Here is a 25,538-nt window from a genome sequence, read left to right as displayed (position 1 = left end):
GAGTGGGACCTTCTGTTCTTGAACTTAGGCTGTGGTGTGATCACCCTTTTCTCTGCATCCACCTGACAGGCTGGGACTTGGGCTATGCCCTGGACAAGGCTGGCTGGTGCAATGATGCCCTCTAGAGGATGGATCAGGCCCAGTCACCACCTCAGATTCAGGGCCTGCTGCTCTTCCTCTTCCCGCTTGGCCCTGGTGACAGACAGATAGAGGCCCAGCTGATGTGTCTATCGGAACGACTTTATTTCAGTACACTGGGCCCCACCAGGCAATGTGGTTTGTGCGAGGCTGTGCGAGGGACAGGTTTGGGCTAAGAGAAGGGAGGTGAGTTTGTTAAGCGCACTGCGGTCCGCGGGGCGCTACATCGCTTTCACACACACCTGCTGCTGCGGCCCACACCTGGCAGGGGCCTTTGGTCATAGGACGGCGTCGGGGAGAATACTGTGTGAAGTCTGGGATTGGGGTGGGTCTTGGTGTAACAGGTGAGGGTGCCGGTGAAGACAGGCTGGCCCCAGCTTTGCACCGTCTAGGCTGAAGGCCTTTGGACCACTCCTAGGAGTCAGGCCTGGCTCCATTAGCTCCTGGCACTCTGGTCTGGCCCACTTCCTCCTTAACCAAGCAGGTCCAAGGTCAAGAATGGCACAAGATCAGCCCAGAGGGGGCCTTCCCACCTCTACAACATAGTCCCCTGGTCAGCTATAGTGGCAAAAGGCAACTTGGTAAATTGCAGCTTTCTCCAGTCTTAAGGGCACTGGCTCTCCAACACCCCTCCCTTGCTTAGGGGCCTCTGCCAAAGAAAAATTTTACCTCCTGTTTCAGAAAATCTAACCAGCAACCAGCCTGTTGATTCCAGGGCAGTGAGCAAGAGGAAAAGGGAGAAAGAGCCTGGTGGGAGTGTCTTTGAGCGTAGCTTCCAATCTCAAATGGTTCTGCAACCTGTGGACACTGTCAGCTCACCATCAGCTGGGACAGGTGGGGCCCTGGAGGCTAAGCTTAGGTGCTGTAAACATTAGTGTAGCAAGGCAGGAGGCAGCGAGCTCCCTCTCCAGCCCCTAACTGAACAAACACTTCAATAAATAAAACTGTTTGAAGATGACGTTGCAACAAGAACAGATGGAAAGCGAGGACCTGGAACCAGCAGGTGCCTTAAACTCTCCCAAGGCCCCCGAAAGGGGACTAGGCTGGGAACATTTACTCTGCAGTCATTCAGAGGGAGGACTGCTCCTGCCCTCCTCCAGTGGCCAGTGTGGTCCTGTTCCCTGGTGAACATGAGGGCCTCCTGCTCTCTCCTGACTCCAATCTCTGTAATAGCTCTTGGGGTGCTTTTCCAGCCTCCCAAACCAAAATGGCAACAAAACCAGACAGAACTCAACCCCAGCCCCAGTCCTCAGTGTGCAGTCAGGAGGCATCGATAGTGGAGTGACCAGCAAGGGGAGGCAGCAGCTGCCTGGGGCCTCAGGGCACCCTGGGGGTGGGGGTGAGGGTGGGGCCAGCCCAGCCTAGGATGATCAGCAGCAAGGTCTCCCGGGGGATGGCTTACCTCCCTCTGTCTCCCTGTGGTAGTAAACGGAGTCCCCCACAGCCAGCCAGAGGCCACCTGAGGGAGCACAGCCTCTGCCAGCGCTCTTCCCTGTCAGGAGCAAGTTAATGGTCAACCCCAGGCCTCAGGCCATCACCACTGCGGGTAGTTCATCGTCCTTTCTGGGCCCGGGGTCCCAGGGCCACACGGCACTCGCAAGTGCGCACACACTCATATCCACACATGCACTCACACACAGGCAGTTCCTTGCAAACACTCCGACTCAAGAAAGCGAGTTTTAAAGTGGAGTTAACTTCAGAGAGAGGTGAAGATGATGTCCCGACATTAGAAGGTTTTTCTGTGGATGGATCGGGCACCGTCTTCCTCATATTCCTTCTTGGAGACCCACATCTTCTTAAAGGTGTCCAGGGAGGCCAGGATGGAGCCCCTGGAGGGAGGAAACCCAGAGGAACCGTGTGAGAGAGAAGTGGGTGTGTGTAGAGCCTACCAGTCCCCTGGCGCCAAACCAAATCAGGCTTTTCTTTAGAGGGTGCTGAGGGGTTATCAGTGCCATCACTTCCTGTTCCGTTCTTATTCCCGGAAGGGCTACTCACCCAATCCATGTGGAATACAGTCTCTCCTGAGGTGCAGATATCTGCAAAGGTGGGGGGAAAGAGGAATCTGAGACTTCCAGCCCTCCCGCTCCCTTTCCCTACAATGCTCTTTCTGCCCATGGCAGGGGATACATTTCACACAAGCCTGAAGCTCTGGCCTCTCTGGAGGGCACTGTGGCCAGCCTGCCACTCATCTGGGAAAGCAGGTTTCCAGTCCCCACAGGTCCCAGGGAAGCTGGGACTATCAGGGGGGCAGGGAGAAGCAGACTCCGTGGCAAGAACTGTACTCCTTCCTTTAGGATCCCCGCTCTCCTCAGACAGCCAACACCCTTCACTTATCACTAAGGTGTCAGACTGTGTGACAGGGGAGCCACCTGGGCAGGGGGCACAGCAACAGTAAGTCAGTCTCCTCTTAAGATTATAGTTTCCCTGAAAGATCACACAGGGGGCCCTCTACCTAGTACCCTGCCTCATCTGGGTATTAGAACTGCCTGCCTTTGGCGTGAAGAGGGAGAATGAAAACTCAGCCTCCCTGTGGCTGACCTAGACCTCAGGGTCAGTGTATAGGCTGGGAACCTGGCGCTGCTTGTAGAGCCATGGCTGCTTGAAGAGCTTGGGCAAAGCTAGAGGGAAGCTACACCAGGTAGCACTCTGTCCATGGAAGCCCAGTTCCACCCAGGCCAGGCCCCACCATGCTCCTACCCTGATCTTCACGTCTTTTGGAGCTAGTTTCTTCACTTCACTCAGGAGCCTGTCACCAAAACCTGAATGGGCAAAGAGGAGAACTTCAAGTCAATTCTCGGGGTGCCTGGAGCCAGCAGGAGCTGAACACTTCCAGGGGAAGGGCTCCAAGAGAAGAGACAAACCTTTGAACAGGGTAGAGCCTCCTGAGAGGACAATGTTGGAGAAAAGTGTGCGCCGCAGGTCCATGTCTGACTTCTGGATAGCGAACACCAGGACCTCGTGGATGCCTTCACTCTCCTCTCCAATCAAATCTGGCCTGAAGAGCAGCTCAGGGGCCCGGAATCGGGAAGGACCAATCTGCAGGTAGGAGGGCCAGCTGAAGAGGTCGGAGCTGGGAGTGGGAATGGAAGACGCCTCTCTGCACGTCACTTAGTAACTAGGTGGCTATGAAGGCCAGGCTCAAGACAGACTCTACATGTCAAGGGCTTAAAGGAACAAAGATAGGCCTCCTGGAAACTAGTGAGGGGAGGCCCCTATATTTCCTTCTCGCTCTGGCATTTTCCAGCCAAGAGGTCTTTGGCATCAATACATGGATTTATTTGCTCATGGAAATGTCTTCCTAGCAATGGGGGTTCAAGGGAGTGGTAACTCACCCTACACTGTGCCCAGGTGTGGTGAAGGATGGCACTAACCATCCCACTTCCTAATCTCATACTGATGTGGGACAATCCCTTAGGAGCTTCCTCCCCTCTAGCGGGAGGGAGCAAAGTTCTTGCTGCCTCTGCTGCAGGAGGCAGGGCCACTCATGCTCAGGAGCTCTGCTGCTCCAGACAGAGGGTGTAAGTAAGGCTGGGGTGTCCAATCTTTTGGCTTCCCTGGGCCACACTGGAAGAAGAATTGTCTTGGGCCACACATAATATACACTAACACTAATGACAGCTGCTGAGCTAAAAAAAAAAAAAAAAGCTGCAAAAAAATCTCATAATGTTTTAAGAAAGTTTACGACTTTGTGTTGGGCCTTACTGAAAGCCATCCTGGGCCACGTGCAGCCCATGGGCCAGGGGTTGGACAAGCTTGGTGTAAAGGGACTGGCCTGCCAGACTCCAGATCCTGATGGAGAATTCTGGTTGGGCCCAGAGCTTTTGTGGACCTAAGAGGACCGAAGAAAGAAGGCAGGCCACCTACCTCAATGGTGCTGCCATCAGGCAGGTAGTACTGAGCTTTCTCTGTCTCTAGTGTCTCATCCTTCTGGGGGTTTATGGATAGGTAGCAGGCTCTCTGCAGATCCAAGCAAGACAGTCAGGCTGGCAGGAAATCTGGTGCACACCCGGTCAAAGGCCCAGGGGAGGAATGTGCTGCTGCACAAACCTGTCTAAATGCTGTGATGGCCCCAATGGTCACTATAGCTGCTGCCCAGAAGCAGGGGCAGTGCGGTCTCTGTTGGCCTTCACTGGGTGGCATTTAGCATATGAGTTCTTAACTGCTCCACCTTCCTGATGGGCAAGCTTGGTAACTTGGCCTCTGGATCCTAGGTCTGAGACCACAACCTAAGTTCAGCCCAGGCCCAGGCATCTTTCTCCTTCTACCACTCATATGGTTCTGGTCCTACCCAGCTCAGAGTTTTCCCTGTAGCCACAGGTGGCAGGAGGTTTCAGTTTAGTTACAAAGACAAATGTTTTAAATGTATTATGACTTCTTCAAGGATGTTAAAAAAATAAAAATAAAAAAACCAGGACTGGGCGTGGTAGCTCATGCTGTAATTCTAGCACTTTGGGAGGCTGAGGCGGGCAGATCACTTGTGGTGAGGAGTTTGAGACCAGCCTGATCAACATGGTGAAACCTCGTCTCTGCTAAAAATACAAAAATTAGTGGGGTGTGGTGGCAGGCACCTATAATCCCAGCTACTTGGGAGGCTGAGGCAGGATTCAAGCGATTGCTTGAACCCAGGAGGCGGAGGTTACAGGGAGGCGGAGGTTACAGTGAGCCGAGATCACACCATTGCACTGCAGCCTGGGTGACAGAGCGAGACTCCATCTCAGAAACAAAACAAAATGAAACAAAACCAAACCCTATGTAATTTGCATATAAGGTATAAAAAACATACTGAGCCCCTATGTAGCCATCACCCAACTGAAGAAATGGAAGCAGCTCCCTTTCCCCCAACAAGATGGCAGCACGTCATCAAGGCGAATCTGTCAGTGTGACATGGGGGAGACCTGGCTGGGAAGAACAAGGCCTCGCCAGGGACCCCCAGGCAGGTGCTTCGCCTGGCTTCACTGGCAGGTCACTAAGGTCCTGGGTGCTATGCTCCCAACCCCCACTCCATCCCTAGGCCCAGGGGACAGCACTTACTTCTTTTATGGCCTTGACGATCTCAAACTCAGAGGATGAGTGGAAGTCGTAGCCCTCCTTACGCAGGTAGAGGCGCAGGAAGCGAGAGACGTCCCGGCCCGCGATGTCGATGCGCATGATGGAGTGGGGCATGGCAAAGCCCTCATAGATGGGCACAGCATGGGTGACTCCATCCCCAGAATCCAGCACCACCCCTGTGGTCCTGCCTGTAGCATAACTGAAGCAATAGGGCAAACCGTCACTCAGCACTGCCTCCTCACGCTGGGAATAAATACACTTCTTTATTTAGAGTTCAATGTCAGCTAAACTAAAGCTTGGGCCTGCCTCTCTCCACGGGCCGTAGAATGGACTGGGTACTAAGGAAGCCCGGGTGTTGGAGCAAGCCATGAGATACCTGAACGGAAGGAGCTCATCTTCTCCAAGTTCCCTCCCCACACCCAGAAGAGCAGGCCTTCCTGTCTGAGATGGCCTGGCCTTCAGCTGCTTCAGAGACCCAGCCTAGGGGCCAGTTTTAACTCTCTAGACAAAAGGAAAAACCCTCAAATGCCAACAGGGGCCAGGCAGGAAAAGCAAGAGTAAAGAAAAATAAGAATATTTTTCACTTCCATAAAAAACAAAGGCAGGAGAAGACCCTGCTTTACTGGTTTGAGAGCCCGGGAACCTTTGTCAGCCTCCCTCCAAAAAAAAGGCAAGTGAGGCAACTGACCCCCTGCTCAGTGCGGAGAGGCCAACAGAGCATGGACGTGCTGTGGGGAGGGTGGGCTTGCCAGCCCCATCTCAAGTGGCAGCCGCTCTTCAGCTCTAGCTGATTTTTACCCTGTGGGAATGTGTGCCCGGCATGCCCAGATCTTCCCATTTTTTTCAGAGAAGCCAAAAATTTGGATTTTGATGGGACAGCTCTTGATTTTTAAATGCTGGCTCACAGTTTGTTAATGGGGTCAAATAAATCCCATGTATAGGTCACTCATGGATAATCTCTGCCGTAGACCTCACTCTGGTGTGAGGCAGGGTAAGAGTGTGACAGGAGCCATAGGGGATGGGAACAAGGACTGTGGTGGCATTCGGATCATGGTTGTCTCAGCAGCCTGGCGGAGCAGCTGGCCACTGTAAGTGCTGAATAACAAGTGGACACATTACAGGGGCCTCCGGGAAGAGTTGCTGCAGCATGTGGCTGCCTCGGCAGGCCCAGCCAAGGCCTTGGGGACCAAACCCGCTAGGAGTCCTGACACTGGGATGTGGTCAATAGCAGCCACATGTCCTCCTTTGCTTTCAACTACGAAGCCTCAGTGCTCAGTTTCCACAAAAGCCTCTCTCTCTTTCCCACCATCTTTAACCTTTCCCTAGCAGAGGGGGCTCAAGTTACTCTGAACCATTCCAGAGGAGAGCCAGCCTCAGCTGTGCCAAAGGACTGCTTTCCCCGCAGGGGCCGGGCTAGCCAGCTGCTACTCACAGGCTGAGTACAGCTTGCATGGAGATGAAAAGAGCGGGCACATTGAAGGTCTCGAAGAAAACTTCGGCAGCTCGTTCCCGGTTTTTTCGTGGATTTAAAGGCGCCTCAGTCAGGAGCACAGGATGCTGGTGAAAGGAGCCCGGGAGACAATGAGGCCAAGGCCAGATTTCCATCTTCATTAGTCTTGGGGGAGAAGACCCTGCCTTGCTGGTTTGAGAGCCCGGGGACTTCTGTCAGCCTCCAAAGAAAGGCAAGCTGTGCCTGTCAACTATCCCTGCCCAAGTAGGTTTCTCAACTTTTCAAGTTAATGCCCACTTTAATATTTCATTCTGTCCTCAGCTGTGCCCCCCAGCTCCCCTCCTTGTCCTCCAAGATTGTTATACAGGCTCCTGTGTCTACTGTGTATCTCCAGCTGTCAAGAATATTTTGTGAAACTCTAAATTCCTGCCGCAGACCAGTAGCAGTCTGTGACCTGTTAGGAACCAGGCTGCACAGCAGGAGGTGAGTGGCAGGTAAGCGAGCATTACTGTCTGAGCTCCACCTCCGGTCAGATCATCCAAGGCACTAGATTCTCACTGGAGTATGAACCCTACTGTGAACTGCACATGTGAGGGATCTAGGTTGGGCACTCCTTATGAGAATTGAATGCCTGATGATCAGAGGTGGAACAGTTTCATCCCGAAACTATCTGCCCACCCCAAACCCCCACCCCCATGGAAAAACTGTCTTCCAAGAAACTAGTCCCTGGTGCCAAAAAGGTTGGGACCACTGCTTTAAAAAAACTGTCTCAAAACAGCCGGGCACGGTGGCTCACGCCTGTAATCCCAGCACTTTGGGAGGCCGAGGCCAGCGGATCATCTGAGGTCGGGAGTTCGAGACCAGCCTGACCAACATGGAGAAACCCCGTCTCTACTAAAAGTACAAAATTAGCCGGGCGTGGTGGTGCATGCCTGTAATCCCAGCTACTCAGGGAGGCTGAGGCAGGAGAATCGCTTGAACCCGGGAGGCGAAGGTTGCGGTGAGCCGAGATTGCGCCATTGTACTCTAGCCTGGGCAACAAGAGCGAAACTCCATCTCAAAAAAGCAAACAAACAAAAAAAAAACCAAAACTGAAAACATCCCACCTGCACCTGGAAATTGATACACCTAATCTGCACCTCTCTGCATTTTCTTTCTTTCTTTTTTTTTTTTTTTGAGACAGGGTCTCACTCTGTCACCAGGCTGCGAGTTCAGTGGTGCGATCTTGCTTACTGCAACCTCGACGCCCCCAGGCTCAAGCAGTCCTCCCACCTCATCATTTCAAGTAGCTGGGACTACAGGCACGCACCACTATACCCAGCTATTTTTTTAGTAGAGGTGGTGTTTTTAGTAGAGGTGGTGTTTCGCCATGCTGCCCAACTTGGTCTCAAACTCCTGAGCTCAAGAGATCCACCCAAAGTGCTGGGATTATAGGCATGACCCACAGTGACCAGCCTCCCTTTACATTTTTGAATGGAGAGTTACTTCCTCACAAGTTAATAAGCACAGGCTGCACAAAGTGGCTCATGCCTGTAATCCCAGCACTTTGAGAGGTGGAGGCGGATAGATTGCCTGAACCTAGGAGTTCGAGACCAGCCTGGGCAACATGGCAAAACCTTGTCTGTACAAAAAATACAAAATTTGCCAGATGCCGTGGCTCTCATGCTGTAATCCCAGCTACTTGGGAAGCTGAGGCAGGAGAATCATTTGAATCCAGGAGGCAGAGGTTGCAGTGAGCCTAGATCATGCCATTGCACTCCAGCCTGGCCAACAAGAGCAAAACCCCACCACACACACACACACACACACACACACACACACACACAAATTAGCCTGGCATGGTGGGGGGTGGGGCTGAGATGGGAGGATTACTTGAACCCAGGAGGTCGAGGCTGCAGTGAGCTATTGCACTCCAGTATGGATTAAAGAAGTTAATGAGCACAGGCTTTGAGTTCTAAAAGACATAGGTTTGAATTCCATCTCTACCCTTTGTTCACTAGGTGACCTTGGAAATACGACTTGACTTTTCTTTTTTTTTTTGAGACGGAGTCTCGCTCCGTCACCCAGGCTGGAGTGCAGTGGCGCAATCTCGGATCGCTGCAAGCTCCGCCTCCCGGGTTCACGCCATTCTCCTGCCTCAGCCTCCGGAGTAGCTGGGACTACAGGCGCCCGCCACCACGCCCGGGGAATTTTTTTGTATTTTTAGTGGAGACAGGGTTTCACCGTGTTAGCCAGGACGGTCTCAATCTCCTGACCTCGTGATCCACCCGCCTCGGCCTTCCAAAGTGCTGGGATTACAGGTGTGAGCCACCGCGCCCGGCCACGACTTGGCTTTTCTGAACTTGTTCCCTTGTTTGTAAAATGAGATAATACTACCTACATCTCATAGGAATGGTGTTAAGATTAAATCTGAATATGCCTGAAAATCAAATGGCTCCAGCACTCTTGGCAGTGATCATCATCCTCCTCATCATCTCTAGGGTAGGAGTTTGACACAGCTTTGCATACCCTACAGGAGTGCCCTACACACAGGATCCTCACCTCCTCTGAGAAAGTCTGTAGCTGGTCCTTAGAATAGACATATTGCCAAATGCGTTCCATGTCGTTCCAATCCTTGACGATGCCATGTTCCATGGGATAGCGGATTGAAAGCAGCCCTCGGTGCTCCTGGGAAAAGAGAACAGGACCTGCGGCTGCAGTCAGGCTCCGCCCAGGACCCTGCTCTCCCAAGACTAAGCAGTGCAAGCTGAATCCCTCGCAAAGAAGCCTCAGCTTTCTGAGCTCCCACCCTGCTGTCCTTGCCCAGGGCTAAGGGTGAGCACTCATTCTCCAAGGCTATACACTGTTTGCTGCAAACTGCCCTCATTTCTGAGGAGCTGGCAAAGCAGGGGGCTTCTGCATTTCCACGGCCCCTCAGGTGCCTCTAGGGCAAGTGGCAGGAGGCATTTTCCTCGTTGCCTGGTTCCAGGACACAATCTCATGACTCCCACCTCTGGGCCTCAGCACTTGAAGCCAAGGATGGCAATAGCGATTCTGCTATCTGCTTACGAGAGGCTGCATGAGGGCTCTGCCAAAGCTGTGTGAATTAACTCATCCCTAGGATACCCCAGCCAGGATCTCCCCACTGAATATTTTTTGTGAAAAAAATAATAAACACAGTAAATTTGATCACTGACAAGGCAGTGACAGAATGTAGAAGAAGACAACAGCCCTGTTTTCTAGACTGGTCTCAGTGTGTCCCAAAGTGAGGTCCCAGGTATTTCTTCTCCAAGACCACAGGCTGTTCCTGGGAAAAATAAACCACCTAAGCCTAGGATGAGAGAATCAAAAAGGAGATTTTCAGAGAAAGTTGCCCCTTTTACTTATGGGTATTTCCAAATGTTGGGACATGTTCCATGTGGTGAATAATGAAGGTCCCCTGCTGGCTTGAGGCTTGTTCTGTAGGCCTGGGAATTACCTCAGCTTTGGGGCCAATGAAGATGTCGCCTTCAAGGGCTCCTGCCATGACACGAACGTGCTTGGGTCGGCCCACACTAGAAAAGACAGTGAGGAGGACCATCATTTTTCATTTCATGACAGAACACAGGAAGGATGTATAGATGTACATACACACTCAAATTCTACTGAGATTATCTTCGAGGAGTGAAGTCACAGTTTATTTTGATTTTCTTCTTTATACTTTTCTGTATTTTCCACAATTTCTAAAATGAACATGTATTATTTATATATTATTTCATATTTTATATTTATTATAAATTATGAAAACAAATTTTTAGAGTATTCAATACCTCTAGTTCTTCTCTTTCTCCAGTGTATGTACAGACCAAGAAAGATGAGGAAATGAGAATTTCTAAAGGAGTGATTAACTCAAAACATTTTAGTGTCCTTAGTCCCCTTCCCAGGACCTCTAAGTAAAACTGTGATGTTGGGCCGGGCTCCGTGGCTCACGCCTATAATCCTAGCACTTTGGGAGGCTGAGGCAGGTGGATCATTTGAGGTCAAGAGTTTGAGACCAGCCTGGCCAACATGGTGAAACCCCATCTCTACTAAAAATACAAACATTAGCTGGGCGTCATGGCACATGCCTATAATCCCAGCTACTTGGGAGGCTGAGGCACGAGAATTGCTTGAACCTGCAAGGCAGGAGTTGCAGTGAGCCAAGATTGCGCCACTGCACTCCAGCCTGGGCTACAGAATGAGACTCCGTCTCACAAAACAAAAAAAACTGTGATGCTATAGATTGGACAGATAGCCTCTTCCTTTCCCTCCCACTTTAAGCCCTTCCTGTAAGCCTCTGTGCTCTTCTCCTGCCTGCAGTCTCTCTGCCTTAGGAGGAAAGTTCTGAGAAACTCTTCATTAAGATGGTAGAAGGGCTGTAATCCCAGCACTTTGGGAGGCTGAGGCAGGCGGATCACGAGGTCAGGAGATCAAGACCATCCTGGCTAACACAGTGAAATCCCATCTCTACTAAAAATACAAAAAAATTAGCCCGGCATGGTGGCGGGTGCCTGTAGTCCCAGCTACTCGGGAGGCTGAGGCAGGAGAATGGTGTGAACCTGGGAGGTGGAGCTTGCAGTAAGCCGAGATCGCACCACTGCACTCCAGCCTGGGCAAAAGAGCGAGACTCTGTCTCAAAAAAAAAAAAAAAAAAAAAAAAAAAGATGGTGGATGGGTTAAATGTTAATCCCCAGCCTGGGTGATAGGAGAATTTTAAAAGGAGGGCTCCACCAAGAGGCAATCCTCCAAAGCAATGAGTTACCAATGATAAAATTTTTTAGCATCAGATAAAATTGGATTTTTAAAAAGAGGCCTCTTGTCTATGCCTCTCAAATTGTACCATGTAGGCAACTATTTTCCTTTATTGACTCCAAACCCGGCTCCTGTCCCTTATAGGGCTGGGCATGTAACAAAGCTGATGAACCTCCATAACGTCTAAGCTACAGAATGACTTACTAGTTTGGAAAGCAGTATTTGGGGATCTGATCACCAGCAAAACCAGCTTTAATCACACCGGATCCCTGAGGAAAGAGGAGAGAGAATGAGGAGTCAGAACTATCACAAATACAAAAGGAAAAATACATTATATGGTACCATTTTTATTTAAGAAAAGAAAGCGGCCGGGCGCAGTGGCTCACACTTGTAATCCCAACACTTTGGGAGGCAGAGGCAGGCAGATCACTTGAGGTCAGGAGTTTGAGACCAGCCTAGCCGCCATGGTGAAACCCTGTCTCTAGTAAAAATAAAAAAATTAGCCGGGCGTGTTGGCGGGCACCTGTATTTCCAGCTACTTGGGAGGCTGAGGTGGGAGAATCACTTGAACCTGGGAGGCAGAGGTTACAGTGAGCCAAGACTGTGCCACTGCACTCCAGCCTGGGTGACAGAGTGAGACTCTGTCTCACAGGAAAAAAAACAAAAAACCTAATATTTGCATATAATTTTTTTTTTTTTTTGAGACGGAGTCTCGCTCTGTCACCCAGGCTGGAGTGCAGTAGCGCGATCTCGGCTCACTGCAAGCTCCGCCTCCCGGGTTCATGCCATTCTCCTGCCTCAGCCTGTCCGAGTAGCTGGGACTACAGGCGCCCGCCACCACGCCCGGCTAATTGTTTTTGTATTTTTAGTAGAGACGGGGTTTCACCGTGGTCTCGATCTCCTGATCTCGTGATCCACCCGCCTCGGCCTCCCAAAGTGCTGGGATTACAAGCGTGAGCCACCGCGCCTGGCCTATATTTGCATATAATATATACATTTATTTGAACTTAGAAAAAGGTGAATGCACACCAAAAGAAGGGAAGTGGAAATAGGATGGTGAGGAGGATTCTCACTGTATACTCAGCCGTATTGTGTGATTTTTCTGTGGTCTCTGACTTTTCTACATTGAACATTTGCTTTGGGAATTAAAAATACTAGTAATAAAGGGAAGAAAAAGACAGAAAACCTGGGGAAAGAAGAAAGTACCTAGAAGCATCAAAGCAGCCAAGTTCAGGAACATAAGGTGGGAAAAGCACATGACTCCTTGTTACACCACTCTGGGGTGCTTTTAACCTACTTTCCCGGCTCAGGCCTGAACTCTCCCAGCTTCCAGGGCCTCTGTGACAGACACCGCCATGAGCACTGTCATGCTTGAAATGGACTCCCATGGAACATGTGCTGTCTGGTTCTTATCGCAAGGGCAGAGCACTATGCTTTGGGAGATTTTTGTTGTTTTCTTTTTAACTATGCTTTCCTTTTACTCCTTGGTCTCCTGATGGTAAAGAGAAGCAAAGACTAAAGCCTACTCTGAGAATAGAAGAGAACCACAGTCCTGCTGCTCCAACACTTGGTATGTCGAGTGAGGTGTCCAGAAAAGAATCTGAGTTCTCCCAGCATCTCAGGTACCACCCAGGGCCCAATCAATGTAAACATTGACTCTAGACACAGAGACCAACCCTGTGCAGGACAGATGTCAAGGCTTAATACTGCTTGTAGATACAACCTGTCCTCTTCCTTTTTTTTGAGATGGAGTCTCGCTCTGTTGCCCAGGCTGGAGTGCAGTGGTTGCAATCTGGGCTCACTGCAAGCTCTGCCTCCCAGGTTCACGCCATTCTCCTGCCTCAGCCTCCTGAGTAGCTGGGACTACAGGCGCCCACCAGCATGCCTGGCTAATTTTTTTGTATTTTTTTTTTTTTTAGTAGAGACGGGGTTTCACCGTGTTAGCCAGGATGATCTTGATCTCCTCGTGATTCCGCCTGCCTTGGCCTCCCAAAGTGCTGGGATTACAGGCGTGAGACACCGTGCCCGGCCTTTTTTTTTTTTTTTTGAGACGGAGTCTCGCTCTGTCACCCAGGCTGGAGTGCTGGAGTGCTGGAGTGCAGTGGCGCCATCTCAGCTCACTGCAAGCTCCACCTCCCGGGTTCACGCCATTCTCCTGCCTCAGCCTCTCCGAGTAGCTGGGATTATAGGCGCCCGCCACCACGCCTGGCGAATTTTTTTATATTTTTAGTAGAGATGGGGTTTCACCATGGTCTCCATCTCCTGACCTCGTGATCTGCCCGCCTCAGCCTCCCAAAGTGCTGGGATTACAAGCGTGAGCCACCGCGCTCAGCCTTTTTTTTTTTTTTTTTTTTTTGAGACAGTCTCAGTCTGTTCACCCAGGCTGGAGTGCAGTGGTACAATCTCGGCTCACTGCAACCTCCGCCTCCTGGGTTCAAGCGATTCTCCTGCCTCAGCCTCCTGAATAGCTGGGATTACAGGTGCGCACCACCATGCCTGGCTAATTTTTGTATTTTTAGTGGAGACGGGGTTTCACCATGTTGGTCAGGCTGGTCTCGAACTCCTGACCTTGTGATCCACCTGCCTCGGCCTCACAAAGTGCTGGGATTACAGGCATGAAGCAACGTGCCCGGCCTCCTCTTCCTTCTTAACTCTTCTACCACCACACCTGATATCCTCACATTTCTAACCCAACATGGTTTGCAGCTGCACCCGTAGCTGGGGCAAGCCTTTTCCTGCTGCCTGTTGACCACTCTCCTGGGGTGGAGTGTGGTATTTCCTGACCCCACTCTGCAAGCACTGAACACACCAGGAGACTCTAAGTAGCCCAGGTTATCTGCACCAAAGGCTTCCCAGCAACATGCCTGCTTCCCTCCTTGACTCTCTTATTCCTGCTCTTCTGCAGGAAGAGGGGGAGTGAGACTGGCCATCTGGTGCTTGCCTTTGGCAAGACAGAGGTTGGTGGAGGAAGCAAGTGGTTGAAGGAAGCCGGACGTGGTGGCTCATGCCTGTAATCCCAGCACTGTGGGAGGCTGAAGCGGGGCAGATCACATGAGGCCAGGGAGTTCAAGGCCAGCCTGGCCAACATGGCAAAACCCTGTCTCTACTACAAATACAAAAATTAGCCAGGTGTGCTACACGTCTGTAATCCCAGCTACTCAGGGAGGCTGAGGCAGGAGAATCACTTGAACCCAGGAGGTGGAGGTTGCAGTGAGCCAAGATCGCACCACTGCACTCCAGCCAGGGAGACAGAATGAGACTCCCCCTCAAAAAAAAAAAAAAAAAAAAAGAAGTGGTTGAAAGGCAGAGAAAGTGGTATGAGAGGAGAGCAGGGCAGCCAGTTCTCTAAGGGAGCAGGAACCTTTGCCAACAGAAGAGAGTGAAAACAGAAGACAATGTGCAAACTCATTGGACTGGGCAGTACAACAAGGAGCCTGGAAAAGGTGCAGCTGTCAAGTGAGCTGAAAGACTGGGAAGGAGGGGGAATCTGCCTACAAACCCAAGGGCTCTGAGAGCAAGGCACGGACAGGCAAGAAGGGAACTCCTAGAACTTGTTTGCTCAGGCTTCCAATGATTGCTCACTGCCTTCATCTGGGTGTGGTGATGCCAACAGACTAATTGGGTCTCCTGGCAGAGGTTAAAAACAAGAGAGGATGAGATCTGTCCTTCAGACCCTGGATATTTTTAAGAGATGATTTTTCTGGGTATTTGATTTTTAGTTTACTAGCAAAAGGACTAGAGTCTGGGTAAACAGGCAGATTATGAAGTCAGATTTGTTTTTTCTTCTCTGTCCTTCCTAGCAAAGAGTATAAAATGCCCAGTTCAAATATCATCACCTTCCTCCTGAAGAAACATCCCCAATTGGAATGAATGATCATCTTCCTATTATCTCACAGCAAATCGCCATTACCTGCACCACGAGGTGGCATGCCCTTCATTCTGCTTTCTATTACAATGTAAGGTTTCCACTTTCGTCTCTTTTCAGTAGAAGTTCCTTAAGGCTAAAGTACATTTCGGCAGTATCTGGCATTTGCTGGGTACTCAACAGATGCTGGCTGAGTAAAATTAAAATCAAGTGCAAATGACTGGCAGATAGAAACTAAAGTATGGAACCTGAATGACCAGCTGAAATGACAGAAGCCCCAGGCAGAGGCGGTTCAGCAAAGGGGAAAGCAGCACTGGGAGTGATGCACAAGGTGGAACCAGACCCAGCATGTCCTTGCAGCCTCCAAGCAGGCCTGCCAGGCCAGTCATAGGGTGAAGAATCAGTGGAGAATGAGGAGCAGCTGAGCTGCCTCAATTCTGCTCAAGCCACATAAATTCTGCTCAAGAGCATACAAAAGGGTTATGTCCATTTCTTTAACAGTATTTACAACTAGGAACTGTGTACCTGGCAAATAAGCTGCCACTGTCTTTGTTATTCACTCTGGCAAGGCCAAATGAAAAAATGCCTGGTAGAAGCTTCTTGAGTAGTCTCGGCTGGGTGTGGTGACTCATGCCTATAATCCAAGCACTTAGGAAGGCCGAGGCGCGCAGATCACTTTGAGGCCAGGAGTTTGAGACCAGCCTGGCCAAAATGGAGAAACCCCATCACTACAAAAAATACCAAAAAGTTAGCCAGGCATGGTGATGCGTGCCTGTCTCGTAGCTACTTGGGAGGCTGAGCTAGGAAGATTGCCTGAGCCCGGCAGGTCGAGACCAGCCTGCACAACATGGCGAAACCCCATCTTTACAAAAAATACAAAAATTAGCTGGGCATGGTGGTTGTGTGCCTGTGGTCCCAGCTACTCAGGAGGCTGAGGTCGGAGGATCACTTGAGTCTGGGAGGTCAAGGCTGCAGCAAGCTGTAATTGCACTGCTGCACTCCAGCCTGGATGACAGAGTAAGATAAGACCCTGTCTCAAAACCAACCAACCAACCAACCAAACAAACAAATAGTATGGCTGGGTGCGGTGGCCCACACCTGTCACCCCATGACTTTGGAAGGCAGATGCGGGAGGACTGCTTGAGGCCAAGAGTTCGAGAGACCAGCCTGGGCAACGTGGCAAAACGCCGTCTCTACAAAATATTTAATTTTTTTGAGATGGAGTCTGGCTTTGTCACCCACCTAGAGTGCAGTGGCACAATCTCAGCTCACTGCAACCTCCGCCTCCTGGATTCAAGCGATTGTCCTGTCTCAGCCTCCTGAGTAGTTGTGGTTACAGGCGTGCGTTACCACGCCCGGCTAATTTTTGTATTTTTAGTGTAGACGGGGTTTCACCACGTTGGCCAGGCTGGTCTCGAACTCCTGATCTCAAGTGATCCACGCGCCTTGGCCTCTCAAAGTGCTAGGATTACAGGCATGTGCCACCATACCAGGCCTACAAAATATTTAAAAATTACTCGGGCGTGGTGGTGCAGGTCCATAGTCCCTGCTACTTGGGAGGCTGAGCCCAAGAGGTCAGGGCTACAGTGAGCCGTGATCTCGCCACTGCACTGCAGACTGGGCGATAGAGTGAGCCTCTGCCTCAAAAAATATATATAAAAAATTCAAAATAAGGCCAGGCGCAGTGGCTCACACCTGTAATCCCAGCACTTTGCGAGGCCAAGGCGGGAGGATCACGAGGTCAGGAGATTGAGACTATCCTGGCTAACACGGTGAAACCCCGTCTCTACTAAAGGTACAAAAAATTAGCCGGGCGAGGTGGTGGGCGCCTGTAGTCCCAGCTACTCTGGAGGCTGAGGCAGGAGAATGGCGTGAACTCGGGAGGTGGAGCTTGCAGTGAGCTGACATTGCGCGACTGCACTCCAGCCTGGGCGACAGTGGGAGGCTCCATCTAAAAAAAAAAAAAAATTAGATGGGTGTGGTGGCACGTGCCTGCAGTCCCAGTACTCGGGAGGCTGAGGCAGGAGAATCTCTTGAACTCACGCGGGGGCGGTTAAAGTGAGCCGAGATTGTACCACTGCAATTTAGCCTGGGCGACAGAGACAGCCTCCGTCTCAAAATAAATAAATAAATACACAATTTCTTTTTTTTTTTTTTGATACGGAGTCTTGCTCTTTCTCCCAGGCTGGAGTGCAGTGGCGCGATCTCGGCTCACTGCAAGCTCCGCCTCCCGGGTCCAAAGCCATTCTCCTGCCTCAGCCTCCCGAGTAGCTGGGACTACAGGTGCCCGCCAGCACGCCTGGCTAATTTTTTGTATTTTTAGTAAAGACGGGGTTTCACCGTATTAGCCAGGATGGTCTCGATCTCCTGACCTCGATAAATACACAAATTTTTAAAAATCAGAATATCTGGCAACACTAGGCCCATGTTCCTGCATGGGGACAATTGGATAGAAAGGAGAAGCAGTTAACATTTTGGTCAGGCATGCTCAATTCAATGCACCTTTCAGATTTCCCACCCTGGAAGATGTGACTTTCAGGCTATTCTCTCTCTTCTCTTTTGAGTATATTTCCATTCCTGCTTGGCTTCTGCAGGCATTGAGTTTGAGATCCGTATTCTAGGCATTTCCAGCCACTAATTGGTGATGTTTCTTCTTCCACATGGTATCTGATTTCTTTTTTACCCTCAGAGGACTTAGCTCAGTGTGAAGCACATCCTTGGCTCGCAAAATATACATAATTGAACAGCGAAAATATCTTTATATCTTCTTCACCTTTTCTATCAAGCTAGGGATGGATTCTTGCTGAAGCTGTACAGCCAACAGCCTGAATATCACACTGCAAGTGACAGTGTTAGATGAATACATTGACTTCATTTCCTCAGCTAATTCTAGTGTCCCTAAAAACTTAAGTGAATCAGCATTAGGATCAGAAAAGCTGATAACAAATTGTAAAAGAAAAAATTTTTTAGACAATTAGTGAAATCTGAACACTGACTAGATAACTGATAAGATTAAGGGGTTCTTGTTAATTTGATTAGGCATGATAATAGTATATTGATTATGTTTTTAAATGAGTGTAGGGCTGGGCGTGGTGGCTCACGCCTATAATCCCAGAACGTTGGGAGGCTGAGGCGGGTGGATCCTTTGAGGCCAGGAGTTCGAGCCCAGTCTGGCCAACATGGCAAAACCACATCTCTACTAAAAATACAAAAATTAGTTGGGCATGGTAGTGCGTGCCTGTAGTCCCAGCTACTCGGGAAGCTGCAGCAGGAGAATTGCTTGAGCCAGGGAGGTGGAGGTTGCAGTGAGCATCACTGCACTCCAGCCTGGGCAACACAGCAGACGCCATCTCAGGGGAAAAAAAAAAAAAAAAAAAAGAATGTGAGAGAGGGAAATGGGCAGCAATGTAGTTGAAAAGACTGGCCAAGAGTTTGATAACTGTTACAGCTAGGTGAACGTATGGATTTTCCTTACACTATTCCTTCTCCTTTTGTATGTTTGAAATTGCTATAATAAAAAGAGATAACAGTAAGATGATAGCACTTAAGTAAACTGTCAAAACAAACAGCACACTCCCCTGCCAAACTTAAAATGTACATGTACATAAAATCATGGATGCATCTAGGCATGGTGGCTTACTCCTCCTATACTCCCAGCTACTTGGGAGGCTGAGGCAGGGGGTTTGCCTGAGCTCAGGAGTTTGAGGCTGCAGTGAGCTACGACTGCAGCACTGCACTCTAATCTGGGTGATAGAGTAAGACCTCATCTCTAAAAAAAAATTTAAAGCAAATAATAATTAAAAATTAAAAAAAACATAGGTGGAAAGGAGCACAATTTTTTTTTTTTAAAGAGATGGGGGTCAGGCTGGGTGCGGTGGCTTACGCCTGTAATCCCAGCACTTTGGGAGGCCGAGGTGGGCGGATCATGAGGTCAGGAGATCAAGACCATCCTGGCTAACATGGTGAAACCCCGTCTCTACTAAAAATACAAAAAAAATTAGCCGGGCGTGGTGGCAGGCGCCTGTAGTCCCAGCTACTCGGGAGGCTGAGGCAGGAGAATGGCGTGAACCTGGGAGGTGGAGCTTGCAGTGAGCCCAGATCACACCACTGCACTCCAGCCTGGGTGACAGGGCGAGACTCCGTCTCAAAAAAAAAAAAAAAAAAAGAGATGGGGGTCTTGCTGTATTGCCCAGGCTGGCCTTGAACAACACAATTCTCCTGACTCATCTTCCTGAGTACAAAAGGAGGACAATTTTATGATGATGGTTGTTTTGCAGGTTATTTGTAAAACAGAGAGAAAGGATAGGGTTGCCAGGCACAGTGGCTCATGCCTGTAATCCCAGCACTTTGGGAAGCTGAGGTGGGAGGACTGCTTCAGCCCAGGAGTTCTAGATCAGCCTGGGGAACACAGGGAGACCCCATTTCTACAAATGAAGCAAAAAATGCTGAGCAGGTGGTACATGGCTGTAGTCCCAGCTACTTGGGAGGCTGAGGTGGGGTGACTGCTTAAGCTTGGCAAGCTGAGGCTGCAGTGAGCTTTGATTGTGCCACTGAGCTCCAACCTGGGCAACAGAGTGAGACCTTGTCTCAAAAAAAAAAAAAAAAAAAGATAGGGTTGTGGAGGGGTACAAAGAGTCTTCAATTATATCTGTAATGTTTTATTTCCTTAAAACATGAAGGTGGATGGGAACACTAAAGCAAAAAAAATACTGAGGCAAATATGGCAACATGTCAATATTTATTAAATCTGGGTAGTAGACACATGCTACCTGGGTGCTTGTTATATACCACACCGAATTTTTCTGTATGTTTAAAGTATCTCTCTCTTTTTTTTTTTTTTTTTTTTTTGAGACGGAGTCTTCGCTCTGTCGCCCAGGCTGGAGTGCAGTGGCGCAATCTCGGCTCACTGCAAGCTCCGCCTCCCGGGTTCACGCCATTCTCCTGCCTCAGCCTCTCCAAGTAGCTGGGACTACAGGCGCCCGCCACCACGCCCGGCTAATTTTTTGTATTTTTAGTAGAGACGGGGTTTCACCGTGGTCTCGATCTCCTGACCTCGTGATCCGCCCGCCTCGGCCTCCCAAAGTGCTGGGATTACAAGCGTGAGCCACCGTGCCCGGCCCTCTTTTTTTTTTTTTTTTTTTTTTTAAAGGGGGCTGAAGCAGCACTACATCCAAAGCAAAACAAACAAATGCTTAGCTTATTGTTGAACTTCTGAAGAGCCTGCATTTAGGTCCATATAGTCACAAAGACAGTTTTAAGTTTGACAAGAATGTTGATCCATTTTAGGTTTAGGCAAAACTGTAAACTTACGAGTTTTTTTTTTTTTAAATAGGCTGGAGTGAGGTGCACGATCTCACTGCAGCCTCAAACTCCTAGGCTCAAGTGATCCTCCCATCTCAGCCTCCTACAGGTGCATGCCACCAAGCAAGCCTGGCTAATTTTTCTTTTTTTTAAGTAGCGATGAAGTCTCACTATGTTGCCCAGGCTGGTCTCCAATTCCTGGGCTCAAACGATCTTCCAGCCATTCCAAAATGCTGGAATTACAGGAGTAAGCCACCACATTTGGCCTGGATCTTAGGAAAAATTTGAGTTTCGGAATAAACATGGTATTCTGATCAAAGTGTAGTCCTCAAAATGTGGCCTAGGAGCTGCTCCTATCTTACACTATTCTCTATGATATGTCTTTTGGAAGAAATGAGTTATATTTGGTTTTAAAAAATACCTATCATCATAAAGCTTCTTGGGTGATTAAAAAAAATACCTATCACTTTATTGTTGTCATTAAAGCACACACCTACCTGCCCCTCCATTTTCCTCATTAAATTCTGATGAAATGACTTGATGCCAGAGTAAGATGAAAGGAGTGGTCACAGTTGTCTTATGATTGGGAAAGGCTGTGAACCTAATGGGGCTCTTTCCCTGCTTTCTCTCTCCTGCATTCTTTTGATTATACTCTTCTTGGCCCATAAATAAAGTGTAGCAACATGTTAAGCTATGGAGTTAACATAGCTAGTGATACATTATTCTCATTATATGTAATAAGTTGTCTCAGATATTTCAAATAATGTTTCCTATACAGCTACTATCTTGAAAATAATAAAAACAAAATGACCCCCCCAAATGTTAAACAGCAAGGACTATCTGAGACCCCAAATGTAAAAATGTGGCAGATATTCAGCAAATACTAATAGGAAAATGACTTAAGTTTCTCCTACTTCACCTTTTGGCAGAAATACTGGCATAATAAAGGACATGTTTTCCCAGAGGGGGGAAAAAAAAGACAAGTCAATTCTTTAAATCTTGAAACTAAAAATGCATCACTGCTGTAATGCATTTCGAAACATACTACCAGGAAAGAGAAAGAAAAAAACTAAGATGCATTAGTGTAAGTGATATTAAAGAAAATGGCTGGAGATGGAACTCGTGCCTAGCAATTCAAGAAGCAAAGGAGCTGGTGGGATAGATAGGTTGTTCCTTCTGCATTGCTGATGAAAACAGGAAATTGAATTCTATATATTTTTCCTTTTGACAACTCAGAAAAAGGCAGAAGAAGCACAAAGAGCCTGGCTAAAGACAGAAATCATAGTGCTTTCTGAAAATCAACATCAAGAACAAAAAGTCCTACTCAATTATCTGCAGTAACTAACTAGAGAAAACTCCCCATCTTTTCTTTATTTAGGAATATCTTTGTTACTTTGATAGAGATATTCAGTCATTTATCCAATCACCCATCAATCCAATGAAAAAACATTTATTGAGCACACAGAGGTGCCAGACCCTAGGTATACTGTGTGTGTGTGGAGAGAAGTGGGTGAAGTGAGACTAAAGGAATATCATCTTTCTTAAATTTTTTTTTCCAACACCACTAAACCTGTGGGAGAATATCATCTTTTTCCACAGGATTTAATAGTCTAGTGAGGGAGACAAAAAGATCCTCTCAAAAATGAAGTATCTGGGCTGGGTGTGGTGGCTCATGCTTGTAATCCCAGCACTTTGGGAGGCCGAGGCGGGTGGATCATTTGAGGTCAGGAGTTCAGGACAAGTCTGGCCAATATGGTGAAACCCCGTCTCTACTAAAAATACAAAAATTAGCCAGGCGTGGTGGTGCACATCTGTAATCCCAGCTACTTGGGAGTCTAGGCTGGAGAATCTCTTGAACCTGGAGGCGGAGGCTGCAGTGAGCTGAGATCGCACAATTGCACTCCAGCCTGGGTGACAAAGGGAGATCCTGTTCCCTCCACACCCCACACCAAAAAAAGAGGTGTCTCTGCCAGGCACAGTGGCTCAGGCCTGTAATCCCAGCACTTTGGGAGGCCAAGGTAGGAGAATCACAACAGCCCAGGAGTTTGAGACCAGCCTGGACAACATGGTGAAACCCTTCGTACAAAAAATAGAAAAACTAGCCAGGGGTGGTGGCGCGTGCCTGCAGCCCCAGCTACTCGGGAGGCTTAAGCGGGAGGATCACTTGAGCCCAGGAGGTTGAGGCTGCAGTGAGCTGTGATCGCGCCACCGCATTTCAGACTCAGCAACAGAGCGAGACCCTGTCTCCAAAAAAAAAAAAAAAGAAAAAAAAATGAGCTGTCTCATTGAGCTCAATCCTGCCCCTTTCTAAGGGGGAATAATAAAAACAAAATAATAAAAACAAAATACCCCTGGAGAGAAGGAAAATTTAATGAAAACAACAACAAAAATATATTGGAAAAAGCGAGCAACTTGGAACTGGATCTCAGTCTGATGACTGGCTCCTCAATTCCTAAGCTGGATGGTTTGAAATCTGTTATTTAACATCCCTGCACACACTGGGGATAGTAATTCCTATCTACCTAAGAGAGCTGAAGCTTAAACGAGAACATTGTAATATGCCTGAGGTCCCAGGAGCTGAATCAACAAAGGGAATCTGACAAAGTCAGCTTACAATAGAGAGAACTGGTAGTTTTGCCTCAATGGAGGGACCTACAAGGGACACAGAAAGGTATGTCTCTGTGGGACTAAAGCTTTGAATCGAAGGCAGAAATGCAGTCGTTTTACAATTTTCTCCTTTCCCCCCAAAATAAAAGCAGTATTTAGATTCTTTCTATTGGTCAATATTGATGCTTCTGCATGGTGCTGGCAAAAGGGAAGATGGATAAAGTACTGGATTTAGGGCATCTCTGCTATGTGACCTTGGGCTCACGTTACGTCTTCGCGCTTCAGTTTTCTCATCGGTAACACGAAGATCAAAGTTCCTTTTAAACTATGCGTCCAGTTTTTGTGAGGATCCAACTCGAATGTATGTGAAAATGCCCTGGAAGCGCTAGAGCGCCAGGCAAATATTAAGTTTGGTAATTTTTTCCCCCTAAGAACTAGGCGTTCCAAAGAGGAGGACAACCTCTCTACTTGCTTTGTCACTCTCCTTTCTTTTCGACCTTTATCAACTTTGTAATTTATAATCACAGTAATAGTTGACATCCTACAGCAGTTTCTGGCAGCAGATTCTCGGGCCCCACCCAGATCCATACCACCAAGCCGCAGAGCCGGCTGAGACCTAAGGAAAACTTAGCCGTTCTCCACTCGCGGGCGGGCCCTCTCCTTTAGGCCCCACCACCCAGAGTCCCGGAAGCCAATACCCACAGACCTGGAGCACTGCCCCGCCCCTTCAAGAGGGAAAACAATATGGCGGCCAGGAAGAACGGCAGGGGCGTGAGCCAATCACCGCAGAGGCCTAGCCTCATCCGGCAAGACTAAGAGGCGGTATCACTGGCCAAGATGGACAGCCAGAGCAACCAATAGAGCCATCGGAAACAAGGGAGAGGGCGGGCGACAGGCTCTCACACAGCGGTTAAGGCCCCTAGAGCCAAGGGCCCAAGGACTGGCTTGGACTATAACTCTTTCCTTTATCCACTCCAGAGTTCTCTATCACACTTTTGCTGGCTGGCCGCCTTGCCTGCGGACTATGTGATAAGGGGAGGAAGGAGGCGGCGGTGGCTGAAAGCGCCTGACAGGCCGGGCCAGTGACAAAGAGCCGGCGGCTCAGGCTGAACCCCGGGAAGCGATCCTTTCGAGGAGGAGAGCCCAAGTCCCCTTATAGATAGGAAAGACGCAACTCACGTTGTCGATCACGACAGGCTGGTTGGCGATCACATCGTAGGACTCCATGGCAGAGGAATCTCTCCTTCTGGGGAAGGAACTGCCCAGCCGGGTCCGCCGCTAGCGCCACTGACACGCATGCGCAGTCTAGCCGCCGGTTCAGGGCGACGAGGGAGCGGCCCGACCTCATCTCTGAAGAACTACAATCCCCAGCAAGCTTTGCGCCTGGGTTAGCGATCTAGCTTCCTTTGTTGCCCGCCTAGTTTAAGACTGGGAGTCGCATTTCCAATGTACAGTACCCTGGGATTTGTGGTCTCCCTAGATTAAACAGCCAGAGACACAGGTTGATGGTCATGTTGCATGCCTGCGTCTGTAGTTCCTTTGAAGAAGTTCGCAGTGCATGCTGAGGTATGTAGTCTTCTCGAGTACTTGTCTGTAGTTCGGTTTGGATTGGTCGTAATTCATGGATGTTTGGATTTTGCAGATCAGCCCTACCACTCCCCCCAACGTTCCCTTAGACAATATAAGGTTCTCATGTTTTTATTTGGGTCTATAAGACTTTAATAAACATCTCCTAGCACCTCACACTCTAACAAAAAGGAAATGTTGACACACGTACCCGAGAGGACATATTCCTACAACAAAGGAAAACAATTTAAATTGCATAAAATTAGCTTTAAGTTAAAAACCTGTACATTGTCGTTGCCTTTTGCATTTTCTTTTTTTCTGCGTAACAGGCTAACATTGATCCGAAGATTGGCAATTGGAACTACTGGTATAGGTAATCTTTTGGTCATTAAAACATCATCTAAGGGTTTCAGAAACTGCTCTAGTATCTCTTTAATTTTCATAAGGAGCTAGAATTGACATTGATGGTTGAGAAAATGGAGGTGAAGAGAGGTTATGTGTCACTGCTTTCAAATGAGCCCGGTGCATTTTTTTCTCTGGATTATGTTCTTCCCCAGAGCCCTTGAAATTTCAGGGACCTTTTTGTCAATAGCCCTAGAAAACATTAGATTTATTATCATCTATTAATACTAACGCCCCATGGATGAATGAATCAATTCATTGTCAGATTTATGTTTAAATCCTGGTTAGCAGCGCTTCAGCAAAACAGTAACAAATCCTTTGTTGGCGCACTTCTCGGTGCTTTCGTGGGACCCTAGCACCTCAGAGGGTGCTCAGTATCTCTAAACTTGGGTTCCTCCTAACACTAGGGGG

The 25,538-nt window shown here is 48.8% G+C and overlaps 1 protein-coding gene across 1 annotated transcript; it reads right to left on the bottom strand.

The window, feature by feature from the left end:
* Nucleotides 1–219: 219 nt before the first annotated feature.
* On the bottom strand, nucleotides 220–24,510 carry ACTR1A (actin related protein 1A). Its single transcript, XM_055250707.2, has 11 exons — nucleotides 24,339–24,510; nucleotides 11,591–11,655; nucleotides 10,095–10,170; nucleotides 9,179–9,304; nucleotides 6,620–6,744; nucleotides 5,170–5,386; nucleotides 4,003–4,095; nucleotides 3,000–3,174; nucleotides 2,836–2,897; nucleotides 2,134–2,174; nucleotides 220–1,967 (listed from the first exon to the last, which is right to left on the bottom strand). Exons 1-11 carry the CDS (start codon nucleotides 24,384–24,386, stop codon nucleotides 1,865–1,867), a joined length of 1,131 nt encoding a protein of 376 aa, XP_055106682.1. The 5' UTR covers nucleotides 24,387–24,510; the 3' UTR covers nucleotides 220–1,864.
* Nucleotides 24,511–25,538: the final 1,028 nt, after the last annotated feature.

Source organism: Symphalangus syndactylus, chromosome 2 (assembly GCF_028878055.3).
Source record: "Symphalangus syndactylus isolate Jambi chromosome 2, NHGRI_mSymSyn1-v2.1_pri, whole genome shotgun sequence".
NCBI classification, from domain to species: Eukaryota; Metazoa; Chordata; class Mammalia; order Primates; family Hylobatidae; genus Symphalangus; species Symphalangus syndactylus.
This window is presented reverse-complemented; position numbering and strand designations above follow the sequence as displayed.